This window comes from Labrus mixtus, unplaced genomic scaffold, assembly GCF_963584025.1.
Source record: "Labrus mixtus unplaced genomic scaffold, fLabMix1.1 SCAFFOLD_88, whole genome shotgun sequence".
In the NCBI taxonomy this organism is placed as follows: Eukaryota; Metazoa; Chordata; class Actinopteri; order Labriformes; family Labridae; genus Labrus; species Labrus mixtus.
Genome location: NW_026870249.1, coordinates 19,502 through 36,172, shown reverse-complemented (window position 1 = coordinate 36,172; position 16,671 = coordinate 19,502). Strand labels below are relative to the sequence as shown.

General features: G+C 36.9%; 1 protein-coding gene, 1 long non-coding RNA gene and 3 other non-coding genes across 6 annotated transcripts; 1 reads left to right on the top strand and 4 right to left on the bottom strand.

The window, feature by feature from the left end:
- Positions 1–8: 8 nt before the first annotated feature.
- Positions 9–5,837, bottom strand: rnf175 (ring finger protein 175). 2 transcript variants are annotated; one of them, XM_061034035.1, is made up of 9 exons: positions 5,757–5,837; positions 4,764–4,801; positions 4,535–4,676; positions 4,228–4,382; positions 3,572–3,679; positions 2,244–2,364; positions 2,037–2,170; positions 1,844–1,945; positions 9–828 (listed from the first exon to the last, which is right to left on the bottom strand). In XM_061034035.1, the coding sequence occupies exons 1-9, from the start codon at positions 5,775–5,777 to the stop codon at positions 708–710; spliced, it is 942 nt and encodes a 313-aa protein (XP_060890018.1). In that variant the 5' UTR covers positions 5,778–5,837; the 3' UTR covers positions 9–707. The 2 variants fall into 2 exon arrangements, with proteins under 2 accessions (XP_060890018.1, XP_060890019.1); XM_061034036.1 differs by having other exon boundaries at positions 2,037–2,158.
- A 6,036-nt stretch (positions 5,838–11,873) lies between these two features.
- On the bottom strand, positions 11,874–11,967 carry LOC132967176 (small nucleolar RNA SNORD14). Its single transcript, XR_009670646.1, has one exon. It is a non-coding gene; the product is annotated as a small nucleolar RNA SNORD14 (small nucleolar RNA).
- A 730-nt stretch (positions 11,968–12,697) lies between these two features.
- On the bottom strand, positions 12,698–12,791 carry LOC132967178 (small nucleolar RNA SNORD14). Its single transcript, XR_009670648.1, has one exon. It is a non-coding gene; the product is annotated as a small nucleolar RNA SNORD14 (small nucleolar RNA).
- Positions 12,792–12,992: 201 nt separating this feature from the next.
- LOC132967177 (small nucleolar RNA SNORD14) lies at positions 12,993–13,086 on the bottom strand. The gene has a single exon (XR_009670647.1). It is a non-coding gene; the product is annotated as a small nucleolar RNA SNORD14 (small nucleolar RNA).
- A 2,143-nt stretch (positions 13,087–15,229) lies between these two features.
- Positions 15,230–16,483, top strand: LOC132967168 (uncharacterized). Its single transcript, XR_009670645.1, has 2 exons — positions 15,230–15,332; positions 15,543–16,483. It is a non-coding gene; the product is annotated as an uncharacterized LOC132967168 (long non-coding RNA).
- The last annotated feature ends 188 nt before the right edge of the window (positions 16,484–16,671 follow it).

Sequence of the window (16,671 nt, the reverse complement as noted above, 5' to 3'; positions counted from 1 at the left end):
AAAGTGCAGAGTTTTTAAAGTATTTAATAAATACGAAGTAAAGCAGCAGTCTTTAAACAAAAGCAACACATTGAGAGTTTCCTTCCTGTTTGAGTGATACCGGATGATGTTCCCCTCCATGCTACAACATACTGCTACATGTCAGAGAAAACAGTCGTTTTCCTATTTGTCTCAAGCTCCAGAAAATGTGGAATTTAAAATCCAAACAAATCAGGAATCCAACAATCTGCTGACTAATCACAATCTTAAACCTGATAGAGACAAAGTATGACTCTTGTCATGAGAAAAACAAAATGTAAACTTGTTCTGTAACGTTTGGATAGAATCGTCCTTTTTGTAAAAAAGAGATCTGCAGATCAAGTCTTTCAGAAACACTTTCGATAACCTCTAAGGAGAGAAACTTAAAAGGCATTCTGCTGAAACAGTTTTAAAGTAAAGCAGTGACTAAATAAAAACAACAGGCATGATGTCAGCATTAAGTATTCGTATCTGTGTTTGATGTTTAGAAACGATCACATACTGATTCTGTGCCTGAATGTGTAACAGTTAGCAGCACTTCAGGCGTCATGGCGTCCTCTGCACGCTACGACATGAGAATACCAGAGACTTCACGTCCTGGTAGTGTTCACTTTGGTGCTCTGCCAACGGATTTATGGCACTTTTCAGGATTCTACCTCGTTCCAGCTACAGTGAGGTTCCTCAGGGCTCTATTCCAGGCCCAGGGTGAAGTTGATCCCGTGAACAACACCAATGATGACGGGTTGCCAGGCAACAAGGTATCTGAGCCAATCCAGCAGCTGCCCGTACAGGACGTGTGTCTTCTCCCAGCTGTGTGAAGATGAAGGAATTAAGGAGCGTTCTCAGATGCATGAGAGAGGCGGCGTCCAGTGTCCAGACCAATCACAGACAGGAAGTAAGACGTCGTAATAACCAATGACTGAGGGGCTTAGGGACCAATCACAGACAGGAAGTAAGACGTCGTAATAACCAATGACTGAGGGGCTTAGGGACCAATCACAGACAGGAAGTAAGACGTCGTAATAACCAATGACTGAGGGGCTTAGGGACCAATCACAGACAGGAAGTAAGACGTCGTAATAACCAATGACTGAGGGGCTTAGGGACCAATCACAGACAGGAAGTAAGACGCCGTAATAACCAATGACTGAGGGGCTTAGGGACCAATCACAGACAGGAAGTAAGACGTCGTAATAACCAATGACTGAGGGGCTTAGGGACCAATCACAGACAGGAAGTAAGACGTCGTAATAACCAATGACTGAGGGGCTTATGGACCAATCACAGACAGGAAGTAAGACGCCGTAATAAACAATGACTGAGGGGCTTAGGGACCAATCACAGACAGGAAGCAAGACGTCGTAATAACCAATGACTGAGGGGCTTAGGGACCAATCACAGACAGGACGGAAGACGCCGTAATAACCAATGACTGAGGGGCTTAGGGACCAATCACAGACAGGAAGCAAGACGTCGTAATAACCAATGACTGAGGGGCTTAGTGACCAATCACAGACAGGAAGCAAGACGTTGTAATAACCAATGACTGAGGGGCTTAGTGACCAATCACAGACAGGAAGCAAGACGTTGTAATAACCAATGACTGAGGGGCTTAAACTTCTTTCTAATCACCAGCAGGAGGGATTGATTGTTTTCATCATTTTATAAGAAGCTGCTTTGTTCTGAGGATTAAAGACACGGCGGTCACTGAGGTCACAGAGGTCACGGAGGTTTGCACTGCTACATTACTTTAAAGGAGTCCCTAAGAGTTCAAAGAGGAAATCACTCGTAACCATCATTTGGTAAAACACATGGGGAAGGATACGGGTTGTTCATCATCGTCTTCATATCGACCTTTTCATTGCAGTACGGACACGTTTGCTTCTTACCCACGATGCACCAGCCGCGGATGCAGAACTCGTGGAATCTGAAGGGGGGGGGGGGGGGGGGGTGAGTTAAGGCAGAGATACTGAAAATATCATAAAAAGAGCAGTCTTTATTTCATGATCTCAGGATACATGTGTCCACAGGAGAGCTGGAAAGTGTCTTCTATGAATCCTTCCTCGTCCACGTCCACCAGGATCCTCTGACCGCACACGGCACAGATGTCGTCGGTCAAACTCCGGCTGGGCATGCCTCCCTTGTTGTAGTACTGAAATCAAACACACAGTTATCTATGCTAGACCTGTAGCGTCACAATGAGAAGATGCTCTTAGTGTTATTACCCCGATTGTAGAGGCCATGTAGTCAGAGCAGATTTCAGCAAAGTCTCGGCCCATGACGCCGTAGTAGAGTCCGTAAAACAGCATGATTACCCCAACATCCATCGAGTCCTCTGCCTTGATCCTGCAAGGTCACATCCAAGGTCACATCAAAGACATCAAAGGTCACATCAAAGGTCACATCCAAGGTCACATCAAAGAATTCAAAGGTCACATCAAAGATCAGATCAAAGGTCACATCAAAGGTCACATCAAAGGTCACATCAAAAGTCACATCAAAGATCAGATCAAAGGTCACATCAAAGGTCACATCAAAGAAATCAAAGGTCACATCAAAGCTCAGATCAAAGGTCACATCAAAGGTCACATCAAAGGTCACATCCAAGGTCATATCAAAGGTCACATCAAAGATCAGATCAAAGGTCACATCAAAGATCAGATCAAAGGTCATATCAAAGGTCACATAAAAAATCTGATCAAAGGTCACATCAAAGGCCACATCAAAGATCAGATCAAAGGTCACATCAAATATCAGATCAAAGGTCACATCAAAGGTCACATTAAAGACATCAAAGGTCACATCAAAGGTCACATCCAAGGTCACAACAAAGACATCAAAGGTCACATCCAAGGTCACATCAAAGACATCAAAGGTCACATCAAAGGTCACATCAAAGGTCACATCCAAGGTCACATCAAAGGTCAAATCAAAGGCCACATCAAAGATCATATCAAAGGTCACATCAAAGATCAGATCAAAGGTCATATCAAAGGCCACATCAAAGATCAGATCAAAGGTCACATCAAAGATCAGATCAAAGGTCATATCAAAGGTCACATCAAAGACATCAAAGATCATATCAAAGGTCACATCAAAGATCAGATCAAAGGTCACATCAAAGGTCACATCAAAGATCATATCAAAGGTTACATCAAAGATCAGATCAAAGGTCACATCAAAGGTCACATCAAAGATCAGATCAAAGGTCATATCAAAGGTCACATCAAAGATCAGATCAAAGGTCACATCAAAGGCCACATCAAAGATCAGATCAAAGGTCACATCAAAGATCAGATCAAAGGTCATATCAAAGGTCACATCAAAGGTCACATCCAAGGTCACAACAAAGACATCAAAGGTCACATCAAAGGTCACATCCAAGGTCACATCAAAGGTCACACCAAAGGTCATCCAAGGCTCACTTTAACGCCCCCTAGTGTTCAGTGTTTGGATGGTGTTTATTTTGGATGTTTCCACTTTGTATGAACTGGACTCCAGTTTGTCCCGTGACCTTCTCCGTTACTGTCTCATCTTTAAAGTCGTGACTCACCTGAAGAAGACGTTAAAGCCGAACATGGTGAACATGATGGCGAGGTATCCGAGGACGCCGACGGCATAGCTCAGCTTGTAGATCAGAAGAAACCACTTATACACCATCCTAAAAAAAACACAGAAACACCTTTACCTTTCATTTACAGCTGGGGGTCATGAGGACCAATCAGAGCGGAGGGAAACCGGAAAAGGGAGGAAATAAGACAGGAAACACTGCAAACAAGAACTACAAAATAAAACAGGAAACACTTAAGAAACCTAGGGGCGGGCTGTGTAACCACGTGTACAGCGGCCGTGGGTTTGAAACCGAACTCCACCTTTGCTGCATGCCCTTCCCCCGTTCTCTCTCCGCCCAAAACTTCCCTTCAGTTGTCCTCTCCATTAACGAATTTCATGACCCAAAATATAACTTCAAAATAAAAGACTAGGGGGATGCACAGGAAACAGGAACAGGAATATAGAAATTACAAAAGAAAACAAAGGATCAAAGACACAGAGACAAAAACATCAAGATACAAATAATAAAGAGATCATCTGACATCTACTTAACAAAATAAAAGCTTCATATTTAAAGGGTCACCTGAACAGGAAGTGTGACATCATGAGACTGATGACGTGTTTTAAAGTCAGCGGGGTGTACGTCGTTCCTCTTACCTGGGCGTCCTGCAGGATAGCGGCTTACGCGTGGCTCTGAAGATGACGTAACTGGTGACCACGGAGAACATGCCCCACATGGACAGAAACCTCCACCAGTACAGCTTGATGGTGAAGTAAAGAGGAACCACCCACATCTGGACCAGAGTCACCAGCTGTGGAGGACACGGCCCGTTAAATTGTTTACTGTCATTAGTTAAACCTCAGCGCTCGCTTGTTATGTTATTCTGGTGCTGAATCAGGATCAGACCAAAGCCCCCCCCCCCCCACCGTGGTTTCAGTGTCTGTAACCCCCCCACACACTCACATTGTAGGAGCGGTGGTGGCGCTGCTTCCACTGCACCAGGACGATCTGCGCCACCACCAGCGTGGCGATGAGGATCAGCACCATCTCAGCGTGCATGGCCTCGTGACCCCTGTGCTTCACGTGCATGCGCTCATGCTGAACCCTGCAGAGAAACCGGTCAGGGAGGAACAGGGGTAAATCACAGAGTCATAGATTTAGGTTTACGGTGAGAGAAACAAGATGAACTCACCGCCAGTTCTCTCTGTGAGTCATCTTCAGCAGGTCGTCCTGAAACAGAGGCGGGACGCAAATATCATCTGAGAGTTGTCAGGGTCTCACGGGACCCTTTAATATGGACTACTGCTCCTTTAATACTCCTTTAATGTAGGTTAACACACCATATTTATTTACAGTGGGTCCCCATTAGTTGTTACCGTAGTAACAACAGGTCCATACAAGCAAAACAACAACAAAGACACAAATCACAACATGAGTGAAGAAAATAAAATCACAAACAAAATGGTTAAAACAGCAGTTTAAATAATAAGCATTAAAACTTGACTTTTTCTGCCTTAGCCAATCAAATATCAGAAATATATGTTAGACCAAAGCTGCTCGTAAACCCCTAACCCTGAATTAGCCAATCAAATATCAGAAATGTGAACAAAGCTGCTCGTAAGCCCGAATATATATAATATATAATATATATACTTATATATATATAAGTATATATATATATATTATATTAGATGAGATATATATATATTAGATATATATATATACTATATATACTTATATATATAATATACTTATATATTATATATATAAGTATATTATATATATAATATGTATATTATATATTTAAGAGTGTTGATGATGTATAAATGTAATAAATGATGTATAAATGTAATAAATGATGTATAAATGTAATAAATGATGTATAAATGTTTCTCTCCTGAAGCAGCTGGATCTTATTCAGACTAAACTTTTAAACACCTTTAATGTAGGTTAATAAACCTTTATGAAGAGCTTTTAAACATATAATATAAATAACATAATAAATAAAAGAGAAACCGACCGGTTCTGTTTGTTATTATATATAAATATATAAATATATATAATCAGAGCAGCTAGCTGCTGTTCACACCTTAAACATCGTTTTCTCGCCGTGTTACTGAATTTAAACGTTAAACGCGTCATCCTGCGGGATGTGAGCAGCTCACACGTTACGGTACTAACTCACCTGAGGATGCACTCCCGCCATTGTTTACCTGTCCTCCTCTCCCGGCGATTAGCAGCTATGCTATATTTGACAGCATCTCTGAGGCGGAGAGAGTACGGGAGGCCGAGAGGGACAAACTTCATACCATCGATAAAAACACGCGAACTAGAAGTCTTTATTCTTCTAAATATAATTCATACTCGAACAGGTTAGGGTTTTGATAAGTACGTGATGTTAAACACTAATAAAAACACAAGTGTTTAACATCAAGAGACAGAAGACAGGAAGTGTCACATTTTACAATTCATATAAATGTTCTGGTTTAAAGAACACAAAACTACAACTAAAGAGAGAATCATTTATAAAATAAAAAGCACCCACAGAAAAGTCTGTGGCTGGTTTCTAATGTTTAATGTATTTATACATATATAAATACTATATATATATACACACACACCACTCATCTAAATACTATATATATATATACACACACACCACTCATCTAAATACAGAATATATATATATACACACACCACTCATCTAAATACTATATATATATATACACACACACCACTCATCTAAATACAGAATATATATATATACACACACCACTCATCTAAATACTATATATATATACACACACACACCACTCATCTAAATACAGAATATATATATATACACACACACACCACTCATCTAAATACTATATATATATATATACACACACACCACTCATCTAAATACAGAATATATATATATATACACACACACACACCACTCATCTAAATACTATATATATATATACACACACACACCACTCATCTAAATACAGAATATATATACACACACACACCACTCATCTAAATACTATATATATATATACACACACACCACTCAACTAAATACAGAATATATATATACACACCACTCATCTAAATACTATATATATATACACACACACACACCACTCATCTAAATACTATATATATATATACACACACCACTCATCTAAATACTATCTATATATACACACACACACACCACTCATCTAAATACAGAATATATATATATATATACACACCACTCATCTAAATACTATCTATATACACACACACACCACTCATCTAAATACTATATATATATATACACACACACACCACTCATCTAAATACAGAATATATATATATATATACACACCACTCATCTAAATACTATATATATATATACATACACACACCACTCATCTAAATACTATATATATATACACACACACACCACTCATCTAAATACTATCTATATATACACACACACACCACTCATCTAAATACAGAATATATATATATATACACACCACTCATCTAAATACTATCTATATATACACACACACACCACTCATCTAAATACAGAATATATATATATATACACACCACTCATCTAAATACTATCTATATACACACACACACCACTCATCTAAATACTATATATATATACACACACACCACTCATCTAAATACAGAATATATATATATATACACACCACTCATCTAAATACTATCTATATACACACACACACCACTCATCTAAATACTATCTATATATATATACACACACACCACTCATCTAAATACTATCTATATACACACACACACCACTCATCTAAATACTATATATATATATACACACACACACCACTCATCTAAATACTATATATATATATATACACACACACACACCACTCATCTAAATACTATATATATATATACATACACACACCACTCATCTAAATACTATCTATATATATATATATATATACACACCACTCATCTAAATACTATCTATATACACACACACCACTCATCTAAATACAGAATATATATATATATATACACACACCACTCATCTAAATACTATCTATATACACACACACCACTCATCTAAATACAGAATATATATATATATACACACCACTCATCTAAATACTATCTATATACACACACACACACCACTCATCTAAATACTATATATATATATACACACACACACCACTCATCTAAATACTATATATATATATACATACACACACCACTCATCTAAATACTATCTATATATATACATATACACACCACTCATCTAAATACTATATATATATATACACACACACCACTCATCTAAATACAGAATATATATATATATACACACCACTCATCTAAATACTATCTATATACACACACCACTCATCTAAATACTATATATATATATACACACACACCACTCATCTAAATACTATATATATATACACACACACACCACTCATCTAAATACTATATATATATATATACACACACACCACTCATCTAAATACTATATATATATATATACACACACACCACTCATCTAAATACTATCTATATACACACACCACTCATCTAAATACTATATATATATATACACACCACTCATCTAAATACTATATATATATATACACACACACACCACTCATCTAAATACTATATATATATACACACACACCACTCATCTAAATACTATATATATATATACACACACACCACTCATCTAAATACTATATATATATACACACACACCACTCATCTAAATACAGAATATATATATATATACACACCACTCATCTAAATACTATATATATATATACACACACACACCACTCATCTAAATACTATATATATACACACACACACACCACTCATCTAAATACTATATATATATACACACACACCACTCATCTAAATACAGAATATATATATATACACACACACACCACTCATCTAAATACTATATATATATATACACACACACACCACTCATCTAAATACTATATATATATACACACACACACCACTCATCTAAATACAGAATATATATATATATATACACACCACTCATCTAAATACTATATATATATATACACACACACACCACTCATCTAAATACTATATATATATACACACACACACACCACTCATCTAAATACTATATATATATATACACACACACACACCACTCATCTAAATACAGAATATATATATATATATACACCACTCATCTAAATACTATATATATATACACACACCACTCATCTAAATACTATATATACACACACACCACTCATCTAAATACAGAATATATATACACACACACACCACTCATCTAAATACTATATATATATACACACACACACACCACTCATCTAAATACTATATATATATATATATATACACCACTCATCTAAATACTATATATATATATACACACACACACCACTCATCTAAATACTATATATATATACACACACACACACCACTCATCTAAATACTATATATATATACACACACACCACTCATCTAAATACTATATATATATACACACACACACCACTCATCTAAATACTATATATATATATACACACACACACACCACTCATCTAAATACTATATATATATACACACACACACACCACTCATCTAAATACTATATATATATATATATACACACACACACACCACTCATCTAAATACTATATATATATACACACACACACACCACTCATCTAAATACTATATATATATACACACACACACACCACTCATCTAAATACTATATATATATACACACACACCACTCATCTAAATACTATATATATATACACACACACACCACTCATCTAAATACTATATATATATATACACACACACACCACTCATCTAAATACTATATATATATACACACACACACCACTCATGTAAATACAGAATATATATATATATATACACACCACTCATCTAAATACTATATATATATATACACACACACACCACTCATCTAAATACTATATATATATATACACACACACACCACTCATCTAAATACTATATATATATATACACACCACTCATCTAAATACTATATATATATACACACACACACCACTCATCTAAATACTATATATATATATACACACACACACCACTCATCTAAATACTATATATATATATACACACCACTCATCTAAATACTATATATATATACACACACACACACCACTCATCTAAATACTATATATATATACACACACACACACCACTCATCTAAATACTATATATATATACACACACACACACACCACTCATCTAAATACTATATATATATATACACACCACTCATCTAAATACTATATATATATACACACACACACACCACTCATCTAAATACTATATATATATATATACACACCACTCATCTAAATACTATATATATATATACACACACCACTCATCTAAATACTATATATATATATACACACACCACTCATCTAAATACTATATATATATATACACACACACACACACCACTCATCTAAATACTATATATATATATACACACCACTCATCTAAATACTATATATATATACACACACACACACACCACTCATCTAAATACTATATATATATATACACACCACTCATCTAAATACTATATATATACACACACACACCACTCATCTAAATACAGAATATATATATATATACACACACCACTCATCTAAATACTATATATATATACACACACACACCACTCATCTAAATACTATATATATATATACACACCACTCATCTAAATACTATATATATATACACACACACACCACTCATCTAAATACAGAATATATATATATATACACACCACTCATCTAAATACTATATATATATACACACACACCACTCATCTAAATACTATATATATATATATACACACCACTCATCTAAATACTATCTATATATATACATATACACACCACTCATCTAAATACTATATATATATACACACACACACCACTCATCTAAATACTATATATATATACACACACACACACACCACTCATCTAAATACTATATATATATATACACACCACTCATCTAAATACTATATATATATACACACACACACCACTCATCTAAATACAGAATATATATATATATACACACCACTCATCTAAATACTATATATATATATACACACCACTCATCTAAATACAGAATATATATATATATACACACCACTCATCTAAATACTATCTATATACACACACACACCACTCATCTAAATACTATATATATATATATACACACACACACCACTCATCTAAATACTATCTATATATATACATATACACACCACTCATTTAAATACTATATATATATACACACACACACCACTCATCTAAATACTATATATATATACACACACACACCACTCATCTAAATACTATATATATATACACACACACACACACACACCACTCATCTAAATACAGAATATATACACACAGACACAACACACATCAGTCTGAACTTTTCTTTACTGTGAACTCAAAACATTCTGAAATCAAAGTTCACGCCTCACATCTTTTACTATTTATAAAGAAGCTTTCAGGGGAACCGAGGACGCTTTAGACCGAGGAGAGGTCACAGGACAGTCCTACAGACAAGTCCGGACCCTAAACAGAGACCAACAGTCCTACGAAAGTCTGTGAAACACTTTTGAAACATTTTTATTTTGTTCCAAGATCCAAACTGTACAAATGTTGATTAAATAAAAGCTGATTTAATTTTTATTGGGGGGGGGGGGGTCGTTGATCCTGAGGCGAGACACGATGACCCACAGAAAACTTTGTCCAAGCAAATACGAGCTGAAAACAAAGAAGCGCAGGATCATGTTCATCGAAGACCTGAGGAACAGAAAACAAACATTAACTGACTGAACTTAAAACTCAAGTAGAAATTAAAGTTTAATCAAAGTCGCTCAGACATCCAAGGAAGGTTTGGACCGTCTCTGGTCGTTTTGACCTCTGGTGGACACTACGAATGGCAGGAAGAAGCTTCATCACAGCGACAGGGCGGACACTTCACACGGTTTGATAAACATCTTCACACAGAAGAACTTCTAACCCAAAGTGTCAGAAATCAAATGATCTATACGTACCCCTGCAGCAGGCTTTCACAAGTCCACAGAGTCCACAGAGAGGTTCAGCCTGGAACAGAGACGCAGATAAAGTCACTTCTTAAAGCACACATTATTTTAGACTTATAGACGGCTTCTCTTTCGCTCAGACATCCAAGGAAGGTTTGGACCATCTCTGGTCGTTTTGACCTCTGGTGGAAACTACGAATGGCAGGAAGAAGCTTCATCACAGCGAACAGAGCGTGGTCGATCACAACAGCCACATTTTAAATCAGTAGTCAGTGTTTCCCACAGAAGGACGCTGTACCTGGGATTGTTCAGGCGCCAACGAGCAAATGCTCTGCAGGATGGAGCCACTGACAGCCTGGACTGATTTAACCCCTGCTCATTAATAATGTCAGAGCCATATTGAGCTTTTATTTTGAAGGCATACAGAGGTGGAAGTGCTCTAAATACTGTGGCGCATTTACCGCCAACGACCATTTCTTCACTCTGTGTGGCTGTTAGCGCCCCCTGTCTGTGAGTTAGACTCTTTTTAAAATGAGGCAGCGTCACAGAGGAAGAGACGATTAACCCTTTAATGACTGAATAACAGATAAATACAAACAGCAGCGAGTTTGCTCTGCAGTGAACAGCTGCAGGAAAACATTAAAACAGAAGCTTCTGTTTTCACACGAGATGTTCCACCTCAAACAGTGCATCAATGGGAGGGGGGACTCTCTGGAAATATATCCAGGTGGAAGTGAATATATTTTGGGCGGCCCGTCCAGGTATCGTCTGTGTGTGGGAAACACTGAAGTTAAAAGAAGCGTCACTCACCAGGAAACACCAACAGCTGATTTCTTCTTTGACTGGACAGAAGCTAAGAAACATGGCCGACAGGTTCTTCCAAACTGTAGGTGAAATTATGGAAAGTTTCAAACGTCAATACATCACAACAACGATCAATCTTAACTTCTGTTAAGTCGCTCAGACATCCAAGGAAGGTTTGGACCGTCTCTGGTCGTTTTGACCTCTGGTGGAAACTACGAATGGCAGGAAGAAGCTTCATCACAGCGACAGGGCGGACACTTCACACGGTTTGATAAACATCTTCACACAGAAGAACTTCTAACCCAAAGTGTCAGAAATCAAATGATCTATACGTACCCCTGCAGCAGGCTTTCACAAGTCCACAGAGAGGTTCAGCCTGGAACAGAGACGCAGATAAAGTCACTTCTTAAAGCACACATTATTTTAGACTTATAGACGGCTTCTCTTTCGCTCAGACATCCAAGGAAGGTTTGGACCGTCTCTGGTCGTTCTGACCTCTGGTGGAAACTACGAATGGCAGGAAGAAGCTTCATCACAGCGAACAGAGGGCAGGAAAACAAATTACAAATTACACAAATTATTTGACTTGATGTGAACAACTCCACTCAAATTAATTTATGTTTGTTATAAACTTAAAGATAGAGTCAGTATCATGGTTCCTTCAAAATAAAAGACAGACTTCTCCTTAAGTGAAGCTGCTCCATTGTCCCTTCTGGGCCTCCATACATGTGAGGTGGTGACTGTGTCTGCAGAGACTCTGTCCTCTCACTGGATTTTACTGTTCTGCTTTGTGACGGTTGACTCGGGATGTTTCTGGGCGGAGCTGGTGTGTTTCCTCCAGTCGATGACAGCGCAGCAGGTGAGTTTAGGAGTGGCTACAATTCAGTGAATATGACGGACAAGGACGTAGCAGCAAAGAAGAGAAAATATAATGAGAGTGAGGAGAAACACCAAGAGGATTAAGCTCGTTCTAAAATGAGGGTGAACCTTGTGTTGTCTTTTACCCGTGGACGTGGAGTTGGTCTACTTCCTGTTGGACAGGAAGGTGACAAACACCGGCGGTTAGCTTGAGCTAGCGTGCAGTGTAACTACAAGCAGTAAACGTACACACTACGTCCTGCAGGGGGCGGGGCTTCTGGGGGCGATGAGCCCAGGAGGAGGGGCCACGTTTACAAACATTTCTACTGACTCTGTCTTTAAGTTTTTATAATCATCGATGAAATCTGCAGGTGAATGTTAAAACTCACCTGTGTCCAGGTGTACGGACCCCGACGACTTAAAGTCAGCCAGAAGAAGAAAGATTAATCTCTCTACGGTGTCCCTGAAGGTCAGCATCGTCAGAGGCGGCGTTCTCCACCGATGAATTAACATGTGAGACCTGAAGAAGAAATGTTCAGTAATGTGTTTTTAAATAAAGTGTGTAAGAGAGAGATTAACATCTGATGAAGAGAGATATTAACATCTGATGAAGAGAGATATATTAACATCTGATGAAGAGAGAGATATTAACATCTGATGAAGAGAGAGAGATTAACATCTGATGAAGAGAGATATTAACATCTGATGAAGAGAGATATATTAACATCTGATGAAGAGAGAGATATTAACATCTGATGAAGAGAGAGATATTAACATCTGATGAAGAGAGAGATTAACATCTGATGAAGAGAGATATTAACATCTGATGAAGAGACAGAGATTAACATCTGATGAAGAGAGATATTAACATCTGATGAAGAGAGATATATTAACATCTGATGAAGAGAGAGATTAACATCTGATGAAGAGAGAGAGATTAACATCTGATGAAGAGAGAGATATTAACATCTGATGAAGACAGAGATTAACATCTGATGAAGAGAGAGATTAACATCTGATAAGAGAGAGATATTAACATCTGATGAAGAGAGATATTAACATCTGATGAAGAGAGAGAGATTAACATCTGATGAAGAGAGAGAGATTAACATCTGATGAAGAGAGAGATATTAACATCTGATGAAGAGAGAGATTAACATCTGATGAAGAGAGAGAGATTAACATCTGATGAAGAGAGAGAGATTAACATCTGATGAAGAGAGAGATTAACATCTGATGAAGAGAGAGAGATTAACATCTGATGAAGAGAGAGATATTAACATCTGATGAAGAGAGAGATGGAGATATTAACATCTGATGAAGAGAGAGATATTAACATCTGATGAAGAGAGAGATTAACATCTGATAAGAGAGAGATATTAACATCTGATGAAGAGAGAGATATTAACATCTGATGAAGAGAGAGATTAACATCTGATGAAGAGATATTAACATCTGATGAAGAGAGATTAACATCTGATGAAGAGAGAGATTAACATCTGATGAAGAGAGATATTAACATCTGATAAGAGCGAGAGATTAACATCTGATGAAGAGAGATTAACATCTGATGAAGAGAGATTAACATCTGATGAAGAGAGATATTAACATCTGATGCTTCAAACACTTTAAAAGGTTTTATATTTTATTCATCTCGTTTTAATCTCCCTCAGGACTGAGTTTTAAATCACATTGAGCTTAATGAATAAAAGAAATATCACGTGTTCGAGTTCTTCTGCAGGAAATCATTTTTTACTAAATCACCATCCTTCATTTTTAAACATTTTTAAACATTTTAACCTCTTTAATCTGCTTTTTCAAACAGCCTGTTGCTCTCCACTGTCTCAGCATGTTGGATCAATCTACGACCATCGGCTGAAATAACTCATCATTAACGGTCACATCCGGTCACATAGGACTCTTCATCAAGTCATTCATCAATAAAGTCTTTTATTTCAAAGTTTAAAGTCAAGAAATCTTTAAATTACCAGAAATTCAGAGCTCCTTCTGCTACTCCTGGTACTCTGACTCTCCCGCTTCTCCTCACGCATGCGCTTTCTCTTCTTTTTATCTCAACACGAGCTGATACACAGTGCCATACCGCCACCTTCTGGACCGGAGGCTGAACTGTCTACACAGCGCCATACCGCCACCTTCTGGACCGGAGGCTGAACTGTCTACACAGCGCCATACCGCCACCTTCTGGACCGGAGGCTGAACTATCTACACACCGCCATACCGCCACCTTCTGGACCGGAGGCTGAACTGTCTACACAGCGCCATACCGCCACCTGCTGGACCAAAGGCTGAACTGTCTACACAGCGCCATACCGCCACCTGCTGGACCAGAGGCTGAACTGTTTGCACACTTAGTACACTAACACTTTCTAATCCTCTTTAATGTTATTAATTCTAAATTTAACTTTATTATAAATATAATTATATTTAATTTATTAAATTAATATTTTTTAATTCAAAGGTTTATTAATGATTTGAAAATAGTTATTTATATTATACTTTATTATTTTAGAGTAAAAAAAAGTAAAGTGATCTAAAACAAATTAAAAAAATTAAAAACAACAAAAACAACAGAATAATAAAAAGTAGTAAATACAAAAATGAACAAACTAATGAACATTTTAATCAGAAATTTAAAATGAAGATAAATCAATATGAGAGTTAATAAAAATAAAAACAATCATAATAATGTGTAAATGACCTCAGTCCTTTTTATGGCTTTTAAATATTTTAATAAATCTGATCAATGAAAAAAACAACTCTTTTTATTTAAGTTAAAATAATCAACAACAATGATGATGTATCATTTTAGTCTGCTGCTTCCTTTTCTGTGAACGGATCACAAAAAGAGCTGAAACTCAACAAGCTTCTCTGATTGGAGGATTCTATGGGACTTGGAGGTGGACACATCCGGCTGCAGATGTTCTTCCTGATGTGTTTGTGGACAATGTAAAGAGACGTTTGATGTTTAAATTTGTTATTTGAGTTTGTGTGTTTGGCTGCTGGTTGTTTGTGTGAAACTGTTTTCTGAAAAAATCGTAAATAAAAATAAATAAAATGTCCTTCTTAGAATAAACATGCGGCGCTGTGTCAGATAGAGAGAGAGAGAGAGAGAGAGAGAGAATTGTACGCCCTCTATCTTCTAACTGACAGACTGATGAACCAATCAACTCTCTTATCTCTCCCTCATCTTGCTCCTTATTGGTCGATGCTGCAACGAGGCTCACCACCACTCCCCCTCCCCCCTTCA

Bases quoted from the DNA above. Each gene is read 5' to 3' on its own strand.
- rnf175 (XM_061034035.1), bottom strand. From the start codon at position 5,777: ATGGCGGGAGTGCATCCTCAG. The intron at 4,383-4,534 runs GTGAGTGTGTGG...TGTCCTCCACAG, and splicing joins GCCACCACCGCTCCTACAAT to CTGGTGACTCTGGTCCAGAT. The intron at 2,365-3,571 runs GTGAGTCACGAC...GTGACCTTGCAG, and splicing joins GGCTTTAACGTCTTCTTCAG to GATCAAGGCAGAGGACTCGA.